Source organism: Rhea americana, unplaced genomic scaffold (assembly GCF_003343005.1).
Source record: "Rhea americana isolate MKP2758 unplaced genomic scaffold, rheAme1 scaffold_213, whole genome shotgun sequence".
Lineage (NCBI taxonomy): Eukaryota > Metazoa > Chordata > Aves > Rheiformes > Rheidae > Rhea > Rhea americana.
The window spans coordinates 117,031-137,358 of NW_028186289.1; the positions used below are offsets into that span (position 1 = coordinate 117,031).

General features: G+C 41.1%; 1 protein-coding gene across 2 annotated transcripts in view; it reads right to left on the reverse strand.

Moving 5' to 3' along the window:
* The window catches only part of EPHA3 (EPH receptor A3), a 230,290-nt gene that overhangs the window by 68,965 nt on the left and 140,997 nt on the right, over window positions 1–20,328 (reverse strand). For both annotated transcript variants that reach the window (XM_085304912.1, XM_085304911.1), the window contains exons 4-5: window positions 9,341–9,496; window positions 8,473–8,808 (exon numbers count right to left, since the gene is read on the reverse strand). In XM_085304912.1, the coding sequence (XP_085161038.1) occupies window positions 8,473–8,808; window positions 9,341–9,496 (492 nt within the window). The remainder of the gene's footprint in view (window positions 1–8,472; window positions 8,809–9,340; window positions 9,497–20,328) is intronic.

The window sequence follows — 20,328 nt, forward strand, 5'->3', positions numbered from 1 at the left end:
TTTATACCCATATATACATAAAATAYTATGACAAACAGTAAGAGTTTTGAGCCATTGGTAAATGTCGCAATGAAAGATTCAACAAAACTGTCCCAAATTTCTCACAAGTAGAGACATGCTGTGCAATGCCTCTACATTCACAGGATACTCTCTCTTCAACCTGAGTATGTGTATGCTGAGTTTACTCTCCTGATTTCCAGTAAGAGGGCCTTGCTACATGGATAAAGAGATCAGGCTTAGGAAAGGACAGGAATAGCAAATAGTCCCTTTTCTGGTCTCTTTCCAGCTGTGGCTATTCCCTTCGCACGCAAGCACAGAATCCTAGACTTACAAACACCTGAGGTGGTAAGGGACCTCTCCAGCTCATCTAGTCCAAAGCTTCTGCTAAAACAGGGTCAGCTCCAGCAGGTTGCTCAGGGCATTGTCCAGTCAGGTTTTCAGTATCTACACGCATGAGGACCCCACAACTTCTTTGGGCAACCTGTTTCAGTGCTCAGTCACTCTAACAGTGAAAAGGTGTTTTCATATGTTCAGATGGAATTTCCTGTGTTTTGTTTTGTGCCCATTTCCTCTCATCCTGTCACTGGGCACAACTGAGAGGAATCTACCCCTGCCCTGCCCTCTTAATATCTTCCCATCAGGCATATATAAGCAGGGATAAGATCCCCCCTGAGCCTTCTCTTCTCCAGGCTATATAGTCTGAGCTCTCACAGCCTCTCCTTGTATGACTGGTTCCTCACTGGGCTCAATCCAATAGGTCCATGTTTTTCTTGTACTGGTGAGCCCAGAATTGGACCCAGTACTCCAGTGGTGGCCTCACCAGTGCAGTGTAGATCATCTCCCTCAACCTGCTGGCAACGCTCTGCCTAACACAACCCCAAGATGCTGTTGGCCTTCTTCACCACAAGGGTACATTGCAAGGGTACATATGTCCTGTTGTGCACCAACTCTCTGAGTCCTTCTCTGCCAAGTTGCTTTCCAGCTGGCCAACCCCCAGCCTGTACTGGTGCCTGGGGCTGTTGTTTCCCAGGTGCAGGCCACAGTCARCTATAGAAATAGCAAGGCAACAAGCAGGATTGCAACCCTGGACTTCAGGAGAGCAAGACTTCAGGCTCTTCAGAGACCTAATTGGTGGAGTCTCATGGGTTAAGGCCCTAAAAGGAAGAGTGGTCCAGGAGAGCTGGCTAGTATTCAAACATCACTTCCTCCAAGCTCGAGCGGCGCATCCCTATGAGTAAGAAGTGCAGCAAAAGGGGCAGGAGACCTGCATGGGTGAGCAAGGAGCTCTTGGCCAAATTCATACAGAAGAAGAAAATACACAGAATGTAGAAGAGGGGACAGGCTACTTGGGGGAATTACAGGAATGCAGTCAGAGTATGTAGAGATGTGGTGAGGAAGGCTAAAGCCCAGTTGGAATTGAGTCTGGCAAGGGATGTTAAGGACAACAGGAAGGGCTTCTTCAGATATATCAGTCGCAAGAGGAGGACTGYGGAAAATGTGGGCCCACTACTAAATGGGGCAGGGGCCCTGGTGACAAGGGATACAGAGAACGCAGAATTACTGAATGCCTTCTTTGCTTCAGCCTTCACTGCTAAGGACAGCCCTCATGAATCCTGCAGCCTGGATGTGAGGGAGAAAGTCCAGATAAGGGAAGACTTTCCTTTGGTTGAGGAGGATAGGATTAGAGATCTTCTGGGCAGGCTAGACATCCACAAATCCATGGGCCCAGATGGGATTCACCCATGGGTACTGAGGGAGCTGGCAGATGTTGTTGCCAGGCCACTCTCCATCATCTTTGAAGGGTCCTGGAGAACTGGAGAGGTGCCTGAGGACTGGAAGAAAGCCAGTGTCACTCCAGTCTTCAARAAGGGCAAGAAGGAGGACCAAGGCAACCATAGGCCGGTCAGCCTCACCTCCATCCCTGGAAGGGTGCTGGAACACCTCATTCTGGATGTCATCTCCAGACATATGGAGGAAAAGAACATGATCAGGAGTAGCCAGCATGGATTCACCAAGGAGAAATCATGCTTAACCAATCTGATAGCCTTCTGTGACAGAATGACTGCCTGGGTAGGTGAGGGGAGAGCAGTGGCCATTGTGTACCTTRACTTCAGCAAGGCTTTTGACACTGTCTCCCATAACATCCTCCTAGAGAAGCTCAGCAAGTGTGGGTTAGATGAGTGCACAGTGAGGTGCATTGAGAAGTGGCTGAAGGGCAGAGCTCAGAGGCTCGTCGTTGGTGGCGTGGAGTCTGGTTGGAGGCCTGTGTCTAGTGGTGTCCCCCAGGGCTCAGTACTGGCTCCCATCCTGTTCAACCTCCTCATCAGTGACCTGGATGAGGGAGCAGAGTTTGCTGATGCTACCAAGCTGGGAGGAGTGGCTGATATACCTGAGGACTGTTCTGCCATTCAGAGAGATCTGGACAGGCTGGAGAGCTGGGYRGAGAGGAACCTGCTGAGGTTCCACAAGGGCAAGTGCAGAGTCCTGCACCTAGGCAGAAATAACCCAAGGCACCAGTCCAAGCTGGGGGCTGACCTGCTGGAAAGCAGCTCTGCCGAGAAGGACCTGGGAGTGCTGGTGGACGACAGATTGACCATGAGCCAGCAATGTGCCCTTGTGGCCAGGAAGGCCAATGGTATGCTGGGGTGCATTAGGAAGAGTGTTGCCAGCAGGTCAAGGGAGGTGATCCTGCCCTTCTCCTCAGCCCTGAGGAGGCCTCATCTCAAGTACTGCATCCAGGTGTGGGCTCCCCAGTACAAGAGAGACACGGAGGTGCTGGAGAGAGCCCAGCGGAGGGCTACGAGGATGATCCGAGGGCTGGAGCACCTGCCCTCTGAGGAACAGCTGCGAGAGCTGGACCTCTTCAGCCTGTGGAAGAGAAGACTGAGGGGGGGATCCTGTCAGTGTGTATAAGTACCTGAAGGGCAGGTGTCAAGGGGATGGGGACAAACTCTTTTCTGTTGTCCCATGTGACAGGACAAGAGGCAACGGGCAGAAATTGAAGCACAGGAATTTCCGCCTGACCATGAGGGGGAATTTCTTCACTATGAGAGTGACGGAGCACTGGCACAGGTTGCCCAGAGAGCTTGTGGAGTCTCCTTCTCTGGAGATCTTCAAGGCCTGCCTGCATGCAACCCTGTCTAACCTGCTCTAGGTGACCCTGCTGAGTGGGGAGGTTGGACTAGATGATCTTCAGAGGTCCCTTCTGACTTTACTGATTCTATGATTCTATGAATAGATAGACACTAACATAAACTAAAGATAGACAGTGAAAATAGCATGCTGGAGGAAGCTCACCAGAATTACACTCTGGAGAGTTAGGATAACATCAAGAGCCTCTAAGYTTATTTATGACAGTGCAAAAACATGACTGGCTTGGAACTTGGAATACAGATCTAGACTTAGACTTCTTTAAAAACCAATTCTAACATCTCCAGGTAAAACTAGAATCTTTAAATGTAATGGTCAGTGAATAAAATCAGATGCTGGTATCTCTGATTTAGCTCTTAAGCAGTTAAATACTTTTTTTATCATTACTATATGCTTATAGTCAACAGAGTTAAATAGGTTGGACTTGTACAGATACTACAGTTACCTGTTAGATAGGAAGTGCAGCCCCCTTTAGAAATGTGGCATCAGAGTTTTGTTTGTATTGTGTTATTGCTCACTTTGGAACTTTCCCAAGTTCCAGCAAGCTGAGGATATTTTCAGTATTTGTTCTGTTTTACATGACAAATACAATGAAACTCTGAAATTAAAGCATGCCAYTGCCATGTTGTTTAAATGAGTTTAAAGGAAAACAAAACTTTGTAAATAGAGTTAAGATCAAACAAACAGAACTATTTCTTGTACGGTGAGGCTTTTTTCCAGATCTGCCAGGAGGAAAGAAGGGGAAGGTAGTGTGTGTGTTGGGATATCAGCGGGATGGCTAAGGTCAGAACATGCCTGATATATCAATATCTGGTTATGGTTCAGATTTATTGAAGTCCTTCTTGTCTGCTCTGGCTTGCAAATACCACTACAGAGACTGTAACTATTTAAAGTGCAGTTAAGTCAAATAGGTCCTTAGGTTAAAATAGTAGCTATTTTGCTCAACATTTCTCAGTCATACCTAAAACCTGTGTGACAACACATGATAGTATAAAAGCAGTGATGTTACAGAAAACCCAACTGCTAATTTCTCATGTAGCATCAGCAAAATATGAGTTCAACATGCTTAAGTCCCTGATCTGTGGCTGTGATCAATGGCTGAGTTTGGTATTGCAAAATACTCTCCCTCATTGTTGGGCCACTGATATCCACTAGCACAACTAATTTGCCTCTACCAAATCTTATGCTTTCTAAGATGAATTCTGTACACTACTTCCATTTAAAACTTCTTTGGGTTCCAGTGGGAGTTTCCTATGTGGCACAGTTCAAAGCCAGTAGATAGAGAACAGCCCTGACCTGGATTACATACCTTTCCCCCTCTGGATTATTTGTAAAGCTTCAAGGAAGCCACAACTTTCCAGTCTTTACAAACAAACAAGAATACATTACCAAAGTGCATAAGTCGTGATCAGAAAACCCAACAAACCTAAAATAYCTTTACACAAACCACAGACACTTGATCATTCTAGTGACAAGCCAAGCAGTATGGCACAGCTGTCAGTCTCTCTGCATGGCACATTCACAATTAGCACACCACCTCTAGGGATACTGAATTCCCTATAATCTCCTGTAGCAATCAGTGACCCCTTCTAAATAGGGTTGATTGGTGTTATTAGGAGATAACATCTTTGTGGTGCAACATATTGATGTGAAGTGAGAGAAAATGTTCCTTCCCCTCCAGCAGAAGCAATGGGGAGCAGCAGAATGCTTTATATCGAGCGGCAACCGAATTATAGTGCAATCAAAGAGGATGGAACAAACTGATCCATATGAGCTAAATTAAAATAGAAACGTGTGTTCTTCCTCTCCTATTTCCAAATTGAAGATGGAAAGACTTACAGGAATTGGAAATATCACAGTCTCGTATCTGTCTAGCCATATTTTGCCTGAGAGAGTTTTTTTCAGAAATGCCTGCTCATTGACCTTCACTGGAAGAGAAGGAAAACAAAGTGCAATAAAAGCAAAGTAAAACTTTGCCCATACAGTTGGAAGAAAAAATACAATCTGTTTCCTTAAATGATTCTAAGTTTCCCTTGATCCAGAGGACCGGATCCTGGCTTTACAGCAGTTTTACATTGTCAAATGTATTATCTTTCTTTAATTTACAGCATCAGCAGAATCAGACTCTAGATGTTTCAAACCTTACTTTTGACAGTGAAACATACCTCTTCCTTCCCTTTACTTCCAAACCGAGTTTGAAAACTCTGTAGCAAAATCCCACTGAGAATTTTACTTACAGGATTCTAGAACTCTGCAGTCATTGCATTGGCATCAGCTACTTTTTCAGCAACACTAAAGGTGACTGTGCRTGTGTGTGTGTGTGTATCTATATACATACACACACACGTATGTGTATACACACATATACAAAATATGTGTAGGCATGTGTGTATATGAGGTGTTTACATATAGAAATGGAGTTGCTGTGCAAACTGACTTGCTAATGTACTTGTTGAATTTATTTTAACACACACTAGCAGATCTTCCAGCTGCCACATTACAGATAAGAACTGTGTATGTTCTGATCTACTAGGCTAGTGATGGATTCACAGGCAGATATGCCCATGTGTATGGTGAGAAACAGAGAACTGTTTGTTCACTTTTCAGGAGAGCCCTTGGAGCTCTGAGACCCAGCAAATGTAACACAGACTGATGACTCTCTTGAACTGAGTTTGTGCAATGTATGATTTTTACCACTAAGAGAACTACCATAAAAATCACATTTTCACCATTACAAAACATAAAACATCCTGCTGTTTTGCCTCAGGCTCTTGGAAATTCACACACTAGAATGGTAGGTGAAGAATGTTCTGCTGGAAGTTGGCAGCTTGCACTAATTCGGGCTGGACCCTGACAGCAGATTAATGAAGTACCTGGCTACTGCTATTCCAGGATTAAAACTGCAACTTCATCATATCCATTGCAAGAGTACAAGGTTCTCAAATCAAGGCTGGCAGATGTGAAATATCCTGGATTCAGGAGGGACTGAGGAGATCCCAGAGAAGAGACCCAGGTCTTCTGATTTACATTTCAATCCTCTCTCCAAAACTCACAGCCTACTTCTTGACATCATTTACTCTGTGGGCTTGCAAACAGCTCAATTTTAAGGTTCTGTTGGGCACTGAACCTTACTTACCATTACAGGCAATACATCATGCACAGAGCACCTCCTACAAGCATTAAGCCTCCCCTACTTTCTTCAGTGTCCAGCCTAGTTTAGTCATTTAGCTAAAGGTTTATCCAACTGTTGGAAATCTCTGTCCCTTAAGGTACATAACTGTAGTCAGACAGTACAAACAATAACCCTAGAGTCATAAGCGGCTTTTGGAGTCTCCTGATCTCCTCCAGATACAGCTCAAATGTGCTTTCATTCTTTTTTTTTTGGAAATTCCACAGATAAACACTTAATTATAATGTAACCTAAGATCTCTAGACTTTCCTCTTTTACTGTCCTTTTACTGTCTGGTCAGGAAGGGAGTGTTAGAGAAATTGTATTTTTGTAACTATGCTTAAAAGCATGGCTTATACACATATCGAAAGTTTCATTTTAGCACCTTACATAACTTCTAGTGAAAATCTAATATAGCAAACCATATGACCAAGGGATTATACAATTAAACCTGCAGTAATCTACATCACCTAAATACACTTAAAGCAAAAATGGGCTATGCATAAAAGTAAAAAACAAACAAACAAATTGCTTAAACAGCCTGCAGGTAGCACTAAACAAAATTGCTGCTGCCAGAAATGCATTGACTCTGACAACCATGTCATACGAATCATGCATTCCAAAACAAAATCAAAATCCACCTTACTTCACAGTGCAAAGGCAGTGAGCTCAAGGCCCTGGGGACGCACATTCCAAAGCAGAAGACCTCTGCAGAGAAATACCTTTTACTGATCCTAGAGAGTTCATTCTACGGAGTGTCCCCAGATGATTTCTAACTGCTACGATGGTGAACAGGCTGAAAAGCAATATCGCTGATATAAAAAACAGAAGAAAAGAAAGTGACTGAACAAAGGCTGCTCAAGTCCCTGACACAATATCCAGAAATATAATTACAACAGTAGTAAATTACTTGCAATGGACATAAAATTAAAGTTTCAGAAGTGAAGTCAATGCCTAGGTGAGAAAGAGATCACAAGAAGACCTTCCAAATGGTAGACTCATCTGTATATGCCTACTACACGGTCCTCCAGAGCACTTGGAAATTAACTRGCTGCTCTCAGAAAATGGGCTATTATGCTGAATCCAGTCTGTTCTCACATTTCTATGTCTCCACCAAGGCAAGTCTGTGATCAAAAGAGCGGAGATACATCCTGTATGATGAAAAACACTGTAATAACAGAGCCTACCAGGAGAATGTCTGTAAGATGGTGTTAACTCGGTTTGCACTTTGAGGAAGACAGAAATGTTGATATTTTTAGGACACTACATGGGACTGGAGGACATGGGAGAAAACTCACTGCACATACACATGCTTTCAGTACAAAGCTTCCTGACAATAAACTGCACAGAGTAAAAATGCAGAAATTTAAGGATCTAGTCTCTTCTTTCACTGGCATTGTTCCAATCTTTGTATCCAAAAAGTGCCAGAGGAAAGTCTAGATTCTTCAGAACTTTCAAATAAATCAAACACTGGCAAATAAGAAACAAATAGTAGAATTGGTGCAGCTGTGACAAAAGCCCTGATCCCAAGATCAGAGCATACTGCTGGCTGTACTCATGCAGGTCCTCAGCGACCTTAATAAAGCTCCACAGAAGCAGAGCAGAGCCTTTGCACACCATCAGCCATGAGATCAGGACCTAACTCAGTATTCAGTTCCACACCCCCATAACATTGGCAATGATTCAGAGTTGGTGAGACAACTTGTGAAGGGCGGGCGGTGGGGAGGGGGGGGGGGAAGATGTTTTAAACTTCTCTACCTTAACATTAGCTTTTTATGTGTCTAACATCAAAACATTTTTTCACTTCTATTTAATCAAAATTAATCACTAAGATTACTACTGTAATTTATGTTGGAGATTACTGAAATAAGTGTTTTATTAAAATCTGGTTTTACTAATAAAACATATTCTGGCTATAGGATCATACGATTCTGCTACTAGAGACTATTGACTGGAGACTAGGAGTTAATCATAACAGTCATGCTGCCAGATCCTTTGACAGAAACACACACGGGGTTTGTTTCTGCTTTTATTTTCACTAGCATATCAAGTCAATCATTTACCTTAGCAGATAAACATTTAGCGTAACTCGTGTGAAACAGGGAAAGGAGACAAAGCTACTTAGCAGGAGCAGGAATTAGGAAGAGACTCACCAGCCTGATTCGTTGTGATGCTGACAGCAGCAAATTGCCTGGAAAGTGTACTCAAGTCAGATACCCCGTTAACTGCATCAATCTCAAAAGTGTAATTGGTATGTGCCAAAAGGTCCACTACTGTCACTGTGGTGTTGGTGAGTCCAGTTTGACGGGGTAAGAATCGCACATTGTCACTACATGGCTCACACATCTTGGTGCTTCCTCCACACTTTTTGCAAATGATGTTGAAAGTGACATCTTTCCGACCTCCTGTGTCAAGCGGCCAACTCCAGTCCAGGATAACAGATGTCTCATTGATGTTAGAGATAACATTTCTTGGGGCAGATGGTGGTCCTACAAAAGGAAACAGGAATGGAGAGGCATGAGTTTCTCTGTAGTGTTCTTAGATAGGAGCAAATACAAAAGTGACAAAAATAAATAACCAAACTCTTCTAATTATTTTTCTGTAGAGTCTCCTGAAAGATTCCACTCAACTACATATCCAGGCAATCAACCATCATATTCTTCTACAGTCACTGGTACTCTCAGGGTACAACTCAGGACTGAGAGATACTCTTTTAGAGCTGTATAAAACAATTTTTGATAATTGCACATGGATGCTCCTGAAAACAGTGGTAACAATTTAAAATCCTACCCCTCTTCCTTGAGTCAGAGAACAGCAGAGAACAACAGACAGAGAACAAMAAGGAGGACATTGCAAAGAGCAACATACAAACTCAGCCCAACAATTTTTGGTAGCCTGTCCAACATGTAAGAAGACTTGGGAAGAAACGAAGGGCTGATTAAAATGGAATGTGAGAGGAAGCAAGCAAGCTGCTGAGACAGAGATGCAGGAAGACAGCCTAAGCATAATGATGCTACTCACTGGTGCAAGCCATGGATGGAGGGTCTTTCTCAGAACGAAAGAAATTCTTTTCACACCTGCAGTTCAGAGACCCATCTTCATAGGTAGAGCTGTGGGGTGGGCATTTGGCACATTTCACGTTGCCAGGAAAGGCTTTGTAGAACCCAGGTCGGCAAACTGCAAAATGACAAAAGTATAGTTTTAAATCCCATGGACAACTCCTTGATTTTAACGTGTATCTTTGTTATTGCCCTGTAATCTATCCATACATAGGTCATGTTTTTGGGAGTGTTCGCAATCTACAAAACACAGTTTCTTCTCGTAATATGAGAGCTGATGCACTAAAGCCTCTTGATATATCATAAACTTTGATTTGGAATTAATTTTGCCTGGATGAAAAACAAAACAAAATAAAACAGTGGATTTCACCTCTGAAGAAGAAATGATTTCTATTTTCTACTTTGCATTGTCAGAACTTTCCATATTCTTCCCTTCTGGTTAATTTACAAAAACATTGGCCCTATGTGGCACTATCTGGCTACCTTATCTTTTCCCCGTTACCAAGGTTTGCTTACCTTGGGGCACACTAATTGTAACCTCTATCTGTTCAGTCTAGCATGACAAGCAGGTTCCCCACTTCCCCCAAAAAAGCCAATCCTCAGATCAAAAAAAAAAACTGAACAGCGAAAACTCCATTCCACTTCTGAAGGCCTGTACAGCAGACTCAATGAGCTGCTTCTGATACCAAGTGAATATTAGGAACTTGCACGGTCTGCACTACCAGGATGATTTTAGCATTAACCCAATCCTCTAGTGACGGTGCTTGAGCCCACATAAGCTGCTTCTGACAAACTCCAGGTGTTGTTGTTCACTAACATTGGCACGCTCCCTCTATTTCTGCTCATGCTGCATGTTAGACTGAATCTGTGCCACATTTACATCAGAAGAAAACAAAGAAAACATCTTTTGAAATAGTTATAGAAATGAACAATTAGGTAAATAACTTCTCATGAAAAACCCATGCTGCAAAATAACACTGTTGATTCCTTTCCGCTAAGATCATCTCACCATCTGAAAATAATAACAAAAGATGACACCAGATAACAATCATCAAACCACTGTTCAGCTGTTGTCTCTCTCCAAGAAATAGATCCTTCTCCAAATATAATTTACCAAGTAAAATTGTTCACATACCAAGAGCAGCAATGCACAAACGGACAACGTAACAAAGGTGAGCGTGTTTTAAAACACGTCCCGCTTTTGCTTTTTGTATCTGAAGCCTAGACAGTCAAACTTAACTTAAAATGGCCCTGGACCTGTCACTGATTTAAATGTTAATTTGAAGCAAGAGAATGGGTTCATCAGTCTTAATGCATGCCTAAACAGACACACGGTTTTCATTTTYGCTTACAGAGATAAAATGATTCACAAATGTAGTACAAATACAGGATACAAGGCTATATAGTTTTKGGGGTTCATTTACTTGCTGCCCAAATAGAAGAAAATGCCTATAACGGGAATAAAATGAGAGAAAAAAATAGTCAAACTAATAATCCTAACATCTTTGTAAGTGATGGAGGAAAAAATGAAACTGCAGTATTAAACCTTCAGCTTCCACATTACCATCCGAAGCCAAATACTAATTGCTGCATTAGGCAAATCTGTTTGTTAGTTTTTGGTGTCAAACACATTGAGTGAAACACACTGAAAAGCCGAAGGGAAACAAGAACCCATATACACGTGTCCTATTCTGAAGCATCTTAATAAAGAAAAGAACTCCTCACACTACATCAAACAGAGTTTCAGAAATATGAAATGTTTCACAAGGAAGTGCTAATCTTAGCCACCCTTTAGCACTTCACAAACCTGGCAAATAAAGCCTGCCTGCCTGCAGCTGCTACCTCTTGCTTCTGTGCTAACAGAATAGCTGAGAAAGACATCCCACACAAAGTTCTCTCCTGCTGGCCCTAATGAAATAATCTCATGCTCAAGTCTCTGATGTGTGGGSCCACCAGGCAAGTTTCGAAAATAGAATTGCTAAAAAGACCTTGTAGTTCACACAGACTAAAATCAACTTGTATGAGCCTGTACAGCCTGTCCTCCCTTAGCCAGGACTTACTTTTGCTTCCATCTTCTTAAAGGCTTCAAAGATATTTGGGGATTTTTGTTTGATTTACTTTGAGAAAATAAAGGAAACCTCAACCCCTCTTAAACGCCTCCCCAGGAGCAAATACATCAAAAAACAGAGTGTTGGCTTTTTGGTTTTGTTGTTGCAGTCTTTTTACTTTTAAGATTCAAATCTCATTGACTTCCAAATACTGTCCCATGATAAATGTCAGAGTCAAGATGAGACTCTTTGTTTTCCCACCTGTTGACAGAAATCTCTTAAAATTATTTTACTGTCTCTTGGCATAGAATAGCCTCTGCTGGCCTGAGGAAAAACATTCAGTCAGAAAGAAATGCATTTCATTCCAAATATTTGAAGCACTAAAACACACCTTTTTTATGGGCATTTTCAAAGCACCTATCATCAACTCTTTCACACAGCAACAAATATAATGTAAGTAAACAAGCTTGCAGAAGAAGCAGACGTATTTTTTGGGAGGGGGAAGAGAAACGCAGGAATGAATTATTCCATTAACAAGCATCTCTCATCCCAGAGGTGGAAACCCATAGACCTCATGTAAGGAAAGGTGGTGGTGGCACAGAGAATAAAGAAAGAAGGAAGAGGAGTGGGCAGGAAGCATTCTAGTTACGCCAGACTGGACAGGAATTTCTTTGACTTATAGCTTTGTCATTCTACAGAGCGAGCAGTCTGCATTGGGAAGATGCTGGCTAGAGCCTTGCTGCCCCAGCGTGCCCTAGGGAGGGCAATCTGATTCGTGTCTTCCCCCTAGGCTGTCTTGCACTTTCTGTCTCTTGTCCAGCAGATCAGCTTAAGATTATTCACCATTGCACCCCAAAAGAGGGGAAAAAAAATGCAATTATACCTGAAATTGAAACTTGGAAAGGAAGGTGACGATAAGAAGCAGTCAAAACATATTTACTATTATTGTTTTTTATTTTTTGTGGTTTTTTAGTAATTCTTTATTTCTGATACACAAGAGAGAAGAAGTCTTTAGTTCAAGAGGGATTCTTTTTAATGTGTAAGAAAAAATGGATTACACTAACTGATGGAAGATGGCTTTTTGAGGTGAAGAGCACGGCTTCAGTTTCAGTCAGGCTGACAAAAAAAGCACTGGCATATGAAATCTTCACAGAATCTGTAATTTCAGTATGGGAACCAGCTGCGAACAGCATTTGCTTTTTCTTAACACTTCCTTCTAGAAGTGAAGGAGTTCTCCTCTTCACTTGCATTAGAGAATATGAGATATTCCTTCACTTTCAAATTAGAGAAGAATGAGGTTATGCTTGTCCTTAATTGCTTAAAATACTGACTTTTGATAATGGCTTAAAGTTTTTTTTTTATTAAAAAAAAACAAACCAAAACAAAACACTAGCCTATATTTGTAACATTTTCATTTGAAGCATTCAGAGCTATCCATAATCCTCAGGCTGAGCCTGGGAAGAGGCAGGATGGAAAAGGGGGTTGGCAAAAGAAGAGCTCTCCTGCAGATGCCCAAGTTTCCATTTACTGCCATGACAGCACAGGGCTTGCAGCTGGGGTGGCCGCCCCACTGGGACAGCAAGAAATCTTCCCCTTCCCCACCAGTGCTCAGTGGTGGAGTTGCCCTCAGAGCCCCGTGCTAGTGGCCCACCCCACTGCAGGGCTCAGGAAGGAAGRAAACGCTCCCGTCTCCACACCAGTGTCAGCTGCTCCCGGTAATAAATAATAAACAGAACATAGTGCTGAAGAAGAAACAATGTGAGAGGAAGTAGACACAATGGATCAGGAAGCAAAACGTCTCAACACACTAAAACGGAGTAAAGAAAACCTTGAGAGATGGTACATATGTGGTATAAGCTACACAATAAGGCTGCTTCGTTTTGCTTTTTACTCTCTACTCAAGTCAAATGCCCRAGACCTGTTGACACTGGTAACTCCTGTAAAATTCCCGTCTAAAATATTATTTTAAAACAATATATAGTCTGATTTCAACCTCTTTTACTTGAGTGTAAGCAACACTAACATTACTGAAGTTACCTACTGGTAACAGTTCCAGGAGTTGTCCTCGTTACTGTATAAAATGAGTTCCCTTAAGTTACAATCGATGAGGCTGTCTTAGCCAGAGACTGGAAGGGGGAAGATGCTTCAGTGAGARCAAAACAAATGTACGTAGCACTCTGTGGTAGATACTGCTAAAAGAAACGTGACCATCTTCAACAGCACGGTGAATTTTGCCTGACTAATGTGTTTGACTTTGAAAGGAAAACATGCTCCTAATTAAGGGTTAAATGATTCATTTCAATTTGAATTCATTTTAAATTAAAATATAAAGCTGTTCGTAAACAGGGGCATCTTAGTATTCAGACCCTGCAGCCCCCTATACACAGGGCAGTATCACCAACTCCCTGCCGTAAACACAAAGTAATGACCTGAGCCAGTGCTGACCGAACAGATGATTTCCTGGCCCTGGCACTGCAGGCCAGACAGGGCCCATTTGCCCGCACAAGGTCAAAGCAACCGYTTATTTGCAAAGCGACAGAAGTTCACAGACCGCCACAAACCCCATCCCTCGGACTCCGAATCGAGGTACGATGTTAAGTGGAGAGCAGAGCGTGCCGAGGGATCCAGCGTTTCCTTCCGCTGTTCCTCTGCTCTTCAGTAAAAAAAGCCTAAGGGCGAAATGCTGCTGCGGCATCACAACACAGCACCGATAAAATAAGAGGACGCAATCCGCGCTCGTGGATATCTTAACATCACTTTGCCCCTGCCTGCTTCAACACGAGATGTGCCAGCAGCACTGGCAAACAGCTCACRTCTTTCTCCTCTCCGAAGGGACCGGGCAGGTGCCCCCCATGCAGCAGATCACCCCAGTTGGCAGCGGCAGAGCCTCTTACACCAGCCCTGGAGCCACTGGATTAGCTTGGGCAGCGCAGGCATGCGGGGAAGTGCCTGCTACCGAGCATTTCCCCTTGGCTCAGAGGTAAAACCTTAAACGTCCTCAGGTCCCTTGGAAAATCATACGCACAGTTCTTTTTTTTCCTATACGCATATTACGCTCACCCTCAGAGCTGACAACAGCCCTCTACTTATCACCAGTAACCAAACAGCACGTTCACACCCACCCACACACGCACGCGCAAAATGAGACATGACCCAGCTGTCAGCTTGTGAAAATGGACGGCATAACCAACAGCATAGACTAACCCTAAAAAACTCTCAAAACCATTTTCGTTTCCTTGGAGCAGTCATGTTGTTCCCTTCTTGCACTTGTTTGCATCTTTGATAAAAAACAAAAAGATGGAAATCGTGATCAACTTAAAAGGAAGATGATCTCACAACTGCTCACTTCACGCTTCTGTCACAAATTGTACCCACCTATATGAGTTATTCATACAGTATATGAAAAATAACACTACACAGAGACGCTACAGTGCTGGTTTGGATACGCCAAGAGTAGGAAACGAAGGTGGAATTCTGCCCTGTGCCATCCTGTGATGAGCTGGTGCTGCAAATCTTYCACAACACTGGAAATGTCTAATTGCTTCCTCCCTTGTTCACCACGGCACCCTGCTCAGCAGAAACAATGCATTAAAATGGATATTTCCTGCAAAATCCCTCCAAGCTGGGAAACAATTTTCAGCAGCTCCCATTATCTAGTTCTATATGGAACGTCACATAATCTATAGCATTACACATATGCACATCCTCTCTCTCTCCAAGTATCTTGCTCACACACCTACCTAGCCCAAACAGGCTTCTAAAAATTACAGCATATTTTCAATTCCTATTTCCACTGAACTTAAGGCAAGCTTTTTGTCATCAGAGTTGAGTAAACTCTAAGATACAACTTAAGGGAGCAAGTTTCAAAACTAAGTACTATCCACAGCAGCAGAAACAGAGGCACAGAACTGGGTGTCCCTGATACACTTTGATAACTCTTCGTATCTGCCCATGGCAGACAGTTCTGTTTACTGGGGAAATAAAAACTTACAGTTACTCTTTCACCAAGATGTAACAAATGTTACGTCTTCATTGTAGTCTCCAGCAGGCTATATACAATCCCTGAATTACAAGCCAGCTAGCAGTAACACAGAGCACAGCTCAGGCTTTTGTTAAGCTCTATCAGCAAGCCAAAAAAAAAGGTCATATCACATTTTCTGCATATGAGACACAATTTTATGTCTGTATTTTCATAGTAAAAGGTTGCATTTTAAATATTAAATCATCTCTCCTTCTACTATTAGCTGTGCAACAGCTCTGGAAAAATGCAACTACTTATTACTGTAACTTTTTGGGGAAAACTACAGCAGAAGAAAACATGTATCAAGTGCACTTGTGACTCTACAGGCTGGAAAATACAGTAATCAGACAAAGCTGTGACAGATTTGAAGAACTACTACAGCTGTCCACTGCTAGAAGAAATCAACAATTCACAAAAGCAGCACATTTTCCCTCCCATCACTAGACTTCCTCCAACTGCAAGAGTCCAACAGCCTTGAAGAGTCAGCAGATCTCCACTGTCTTCAACATTTCCTTCCCCTGCCGTCTTTGCTCCAGCAGGATGGCCTGCATGGTCCACGCACAGCAAGGATTCGGTACAATGTAACACTGAAATGCCTCTAGAAAAATAATCTTTGGAATAGGTACATTTTGTTTTTCACACCTGAAAGCTTCTGCTAGTACACAAGACATATTCAGTAATATTTAACCTTACCCATGAGTAGATTTCTGCTATTCCTCCCCACTTTGTATTTTAAAGTGATCTGTGACCTGAACATATTTTAATCAGATGCTTTTTAAATTGCCTTTACTCTCAGGTCAAGTTATTCAGCAGAAACAATTCCTGTTCTTTGTTTAGTAACTGTTACTGGCAGACATATTAATTATATGTACATATGAGATAGCTTTATCCTGGGGGAATAACACTGCACCTTTCAAGATCAGTCTGTAATAGTTTCACATTTTCCTTTGCAAGCTTCTGTATCTCTTTTGTTAGAGAAGTGCAATGTCAAAGGTAGTAGGTCTTAAACACACCATTACCCTAAAGATGATTTTGCTTGTGGGTACACAAATATCTTGCTCCAAAACGCATACAGCATTTCAGCTCATTTGCAGGCAGCTTTTGGAAGAAAAAATATTTCATTAATGGGAATACACTGAGAATCACAGCCTTGATTCAGAATTTGAACAAAATAAACAACGTTCTACTTTAATTCCATCCATATTTAGTAAAACACTTAAGCAAGTATTTAAAGAGGGAATTTCATAAACTCTTTTTTGTAAGTATTGTCTTCCATTTTTCTTAAACAAGAGGCTTTCCTGAAGTAGAGGCTGGACACATTGAAATATTTTTCATTATTACTTTTTCTAACAAAGAAACTCTATGCTTTRTTTCTTTAAAAAAGATTATTTTAATCCAAACAGAGATGAAAAATAACTTCCTAATCCAGGAGGCATTTTGGAAAAAAATCTAAAATAAAGAAATGCCAGGAAAAATTACCATCAGCTTCAACGGGGAAAAAACAAGTAGTTGTACAAACGCACAAACACACACCCACGTGAGATCTGGAAATTTTACATGACTATTTGGCAAAGATAACAAGTCTTGAGGTATTTTTCCCTTTAAAATTACATKATGAACTCCTGGAAGGCAAATTAAATGTGCGATCTTGACAGCTTCAGACAATAGATGTATTTTTAACATCCATGTACTAAATACAGACCCAAAGTGCCATAAAAGAATACCAAGGTGCCACTGCGGTTTAGTCTTTCTCAAATTCTCAAATCTCCCTTTCACATGGCAGAGCTTTTTTTTAAAAAAAAAAAAAAAAAAAAAAGGAAAGACCTTGGTAGCATGGGTTGCCCCTGCTCCACAGCACACAAGCTGCAGGAAAGAGGCTGATTTCAAGGCTCTGTAGGCTCTTGAGATGGCTCTCCTTCACACATCGCCCTTCTCTGAAAAATCAAAATAGTACCTGCTAATTCCCTTGCACTAAATTTAGTCAATAAGTGAAAAACAGTTTTCACCTATCTTGTACCTGATGATAGTTAATACTATACAGAAATGCAAGAGAAAGGTACATAGAGGATAGTCATTTGCCTTCTCTCATTAGCTTATTCTCATCTTTAATACTTAGAAATTATTTCAAAGATCTGAAACACAAGGTTTACTATAACTGCTAATTTAATTTCTTAACAATGATTAAATAGGACAATCCTCCATACTACTGGCTTTCATGTAGAATATCCTACCTTTTTTGCTAAATTCTTAATCTCAATGAATTTCTTTGGCATTTCTCTCCACAGTCTAGGAAGTAAGTAAAAAAAAAAAAATACATCCTTCCTTCAGTTTAGGATTGGTCATCTTTCAGCTAAATCAACRTATCCTCATTTTTTATTACCAGACAAGGAGAACAGATCCTCTCTAAACCAAACAGTTTAAAAAGCTATATTTATTTATCTGTGGAGAACACTCAAACTTCTCAACCAACTTTCATAGTAATATCTTTTATGCCTTTGATTATTATTCTACAGTTCTGCAGTCTCTTTTTTTCTGGTAGAAAATGCTCTTATCCTCTTCATAATGCTTCTGATGAAATTGATTGATTTATATTTTGGACTATGTTTTCTCTCTTATCCTCAGGATTTTTTTTGTTGTTTTGTTTACATATTTGAGGCTTAATTTTGCTTTTAATTGCCAGCTATCTGTTGACCTGACTTACCTCTGCCAGTTTCAATGGCAGTGAACATATCCTGAGCCAAAACAGTTAATTCAGATGTCTGAAACGTCTACATTTTCTCTCTGGGATGGAACAAAGATTATTTTGCATTTATTGAGGTTGAATATTCTTTTGAAATTTTCCACCTTTGTTAACATATGCATAAGATCACTATTGTCCCCATTTTTTACAGGAGAAAAAGCTAAAGCAGAATGTTTTTATATGAATCATCCATGGTAATGCAGAACATGATCTGAATCCAACATTCTTACTCTCAGTGACACCTCCTAATCGAAATGCTGCTTGGTGGGTTGTGTGATGTTAAGAGGAGCTCAGCCCAGCTCCCAGATGACACAGGTCCACTACTGCAATTAGCATGAATTAGTACTTCTGTTAGTAGTCTCAGCAGAGCTGTCAAATTAATTGGAAAAGAAATTTAACAAATGTTTTCACCCTTAGAGATATTCTTTCAGGTCAGGGTTGAGGCATATTGATTGAGCAGTGTGCGGGAAGCTTATGTTCCTTGTGCCCTTACTGAACCTGTTTTGTTGATAAAAACAGGCTGGTTTCTGGGGCAGTTAATCTGGTATCTGTCACAAGCAGTACAATGACATAAAAAGAAAGCCAATTTAACAACACTGGACAATATTCCAGCTGCTAGTGGGGGGGGGGGGAGTGCTCAATTGCCTAGTCAGTGGCTAGAATATTCTGCTTTCATGGAATTTCACTTTTTCACATCTCAAAGTTAGTTCTTTCAGGTTATCTCTAAATTCAGAGATATCCGAAAGATAGTATGCTGGTCCCCTGATTAGAAGTTATTTTTGAATTCAACCACTGGAAACAAGACATGAAGGCTAGAAGCTTGGAAGTTCGTAAGTTTTAAAAAGTAAGCTTTGGAGATGGTCTATTTTTCTCCTTTATGAAAAAAAAAGAGTTGGCATTTTTAAGCACTCAGATTTATAGGACAGCCAAAGCTAGTCTCATGACCATGTTTCACTCAGCAACAGCTACTGAATTCCCTGGATCCCTTATTGTTAGTTCCACTGCCAACCTCTGAAACATTGCTGCTAGGAGTCATAGAGAGGTGGTGATGGAAAAGGGACGTTCTTAAGAGAGATGGTCCTGCAATGGATGCAATGGATGTTTTCATTAGAATAAAGATTTAAAAATTTTTGGTAATGAAAATATGATAAGACAAATTCTTATTAGATCTAATAATATATAACCATAAATAAATACAAATTATGATCTATATTTCACTGTGTTCATTAGAATGTGGAATGGGCACAAAGGGAGGTTCCAGTGGTGRCTTACTAAGTCTTTAACCAGAAGACCAAGACATTAACGCTTTGTCGTCTTCACAGCTACCTCTCTTCTTCATGTGTTTCTTTTACTGATTGTATTTTCATCCTTTCTGTGGAAAGCTTGAAAACTAAACAGTTATGGCATCTGGGGACATCTGTGCACCAACAATCTTCTGCTCAGAGCTGAAAGGAAAAGCCCAAGCTTTTACAAAACAATTTATCCACTCAAGTGCAACATTTAAACACTTTATGGGTTAGCCTTTATCTGGACTTCCTTGGTGTTTTACCATTTTGAAAGAGAATTCTGTCTTAATTACTTAATATACRTTTTCTGTGCATGTATTAAAAGTAGTCTAGCTTTGCAGGTTAAGCAATTATCTGCTGAACAAAAGCCCAATTAAATGTAAGCTAAAAAAAAACCTAGCATTTTTATTCACTAACCTGATACCCCTGATACCTGTGTGAATTCAAGGGGGGTAGAATCKCAGACGTTTAGAAAACAGAATCTGATGTAATGCATTTTATAGAATACTTAGTACAGAATTAAGTCTYGTAATACGGCAGCTTTAGAAACAGTAACAACAACAGGAACCCAATATTCTTCAACAGCATTCACCTTGCAACGCAGAAAAATCATCAGAAGGGAAAAAGAGAATACTGCTTTCCTGTATTGCAATGTATATTTACTCTACCAGGTGATACTGTGTGCTCATACAAAATACTCCATGTTCAGTTAAGAGTTTTCAATTTCCATTGAAGGTCAACACTGGCAGCAARTTAATGCCAATGTATTTTATGGAGAAGAACAACCAAATAATAGGAACTCCAGGAGTTACATGTTTTATAAAAATTTAATTCAAATAAAATTTAAAAAAATGT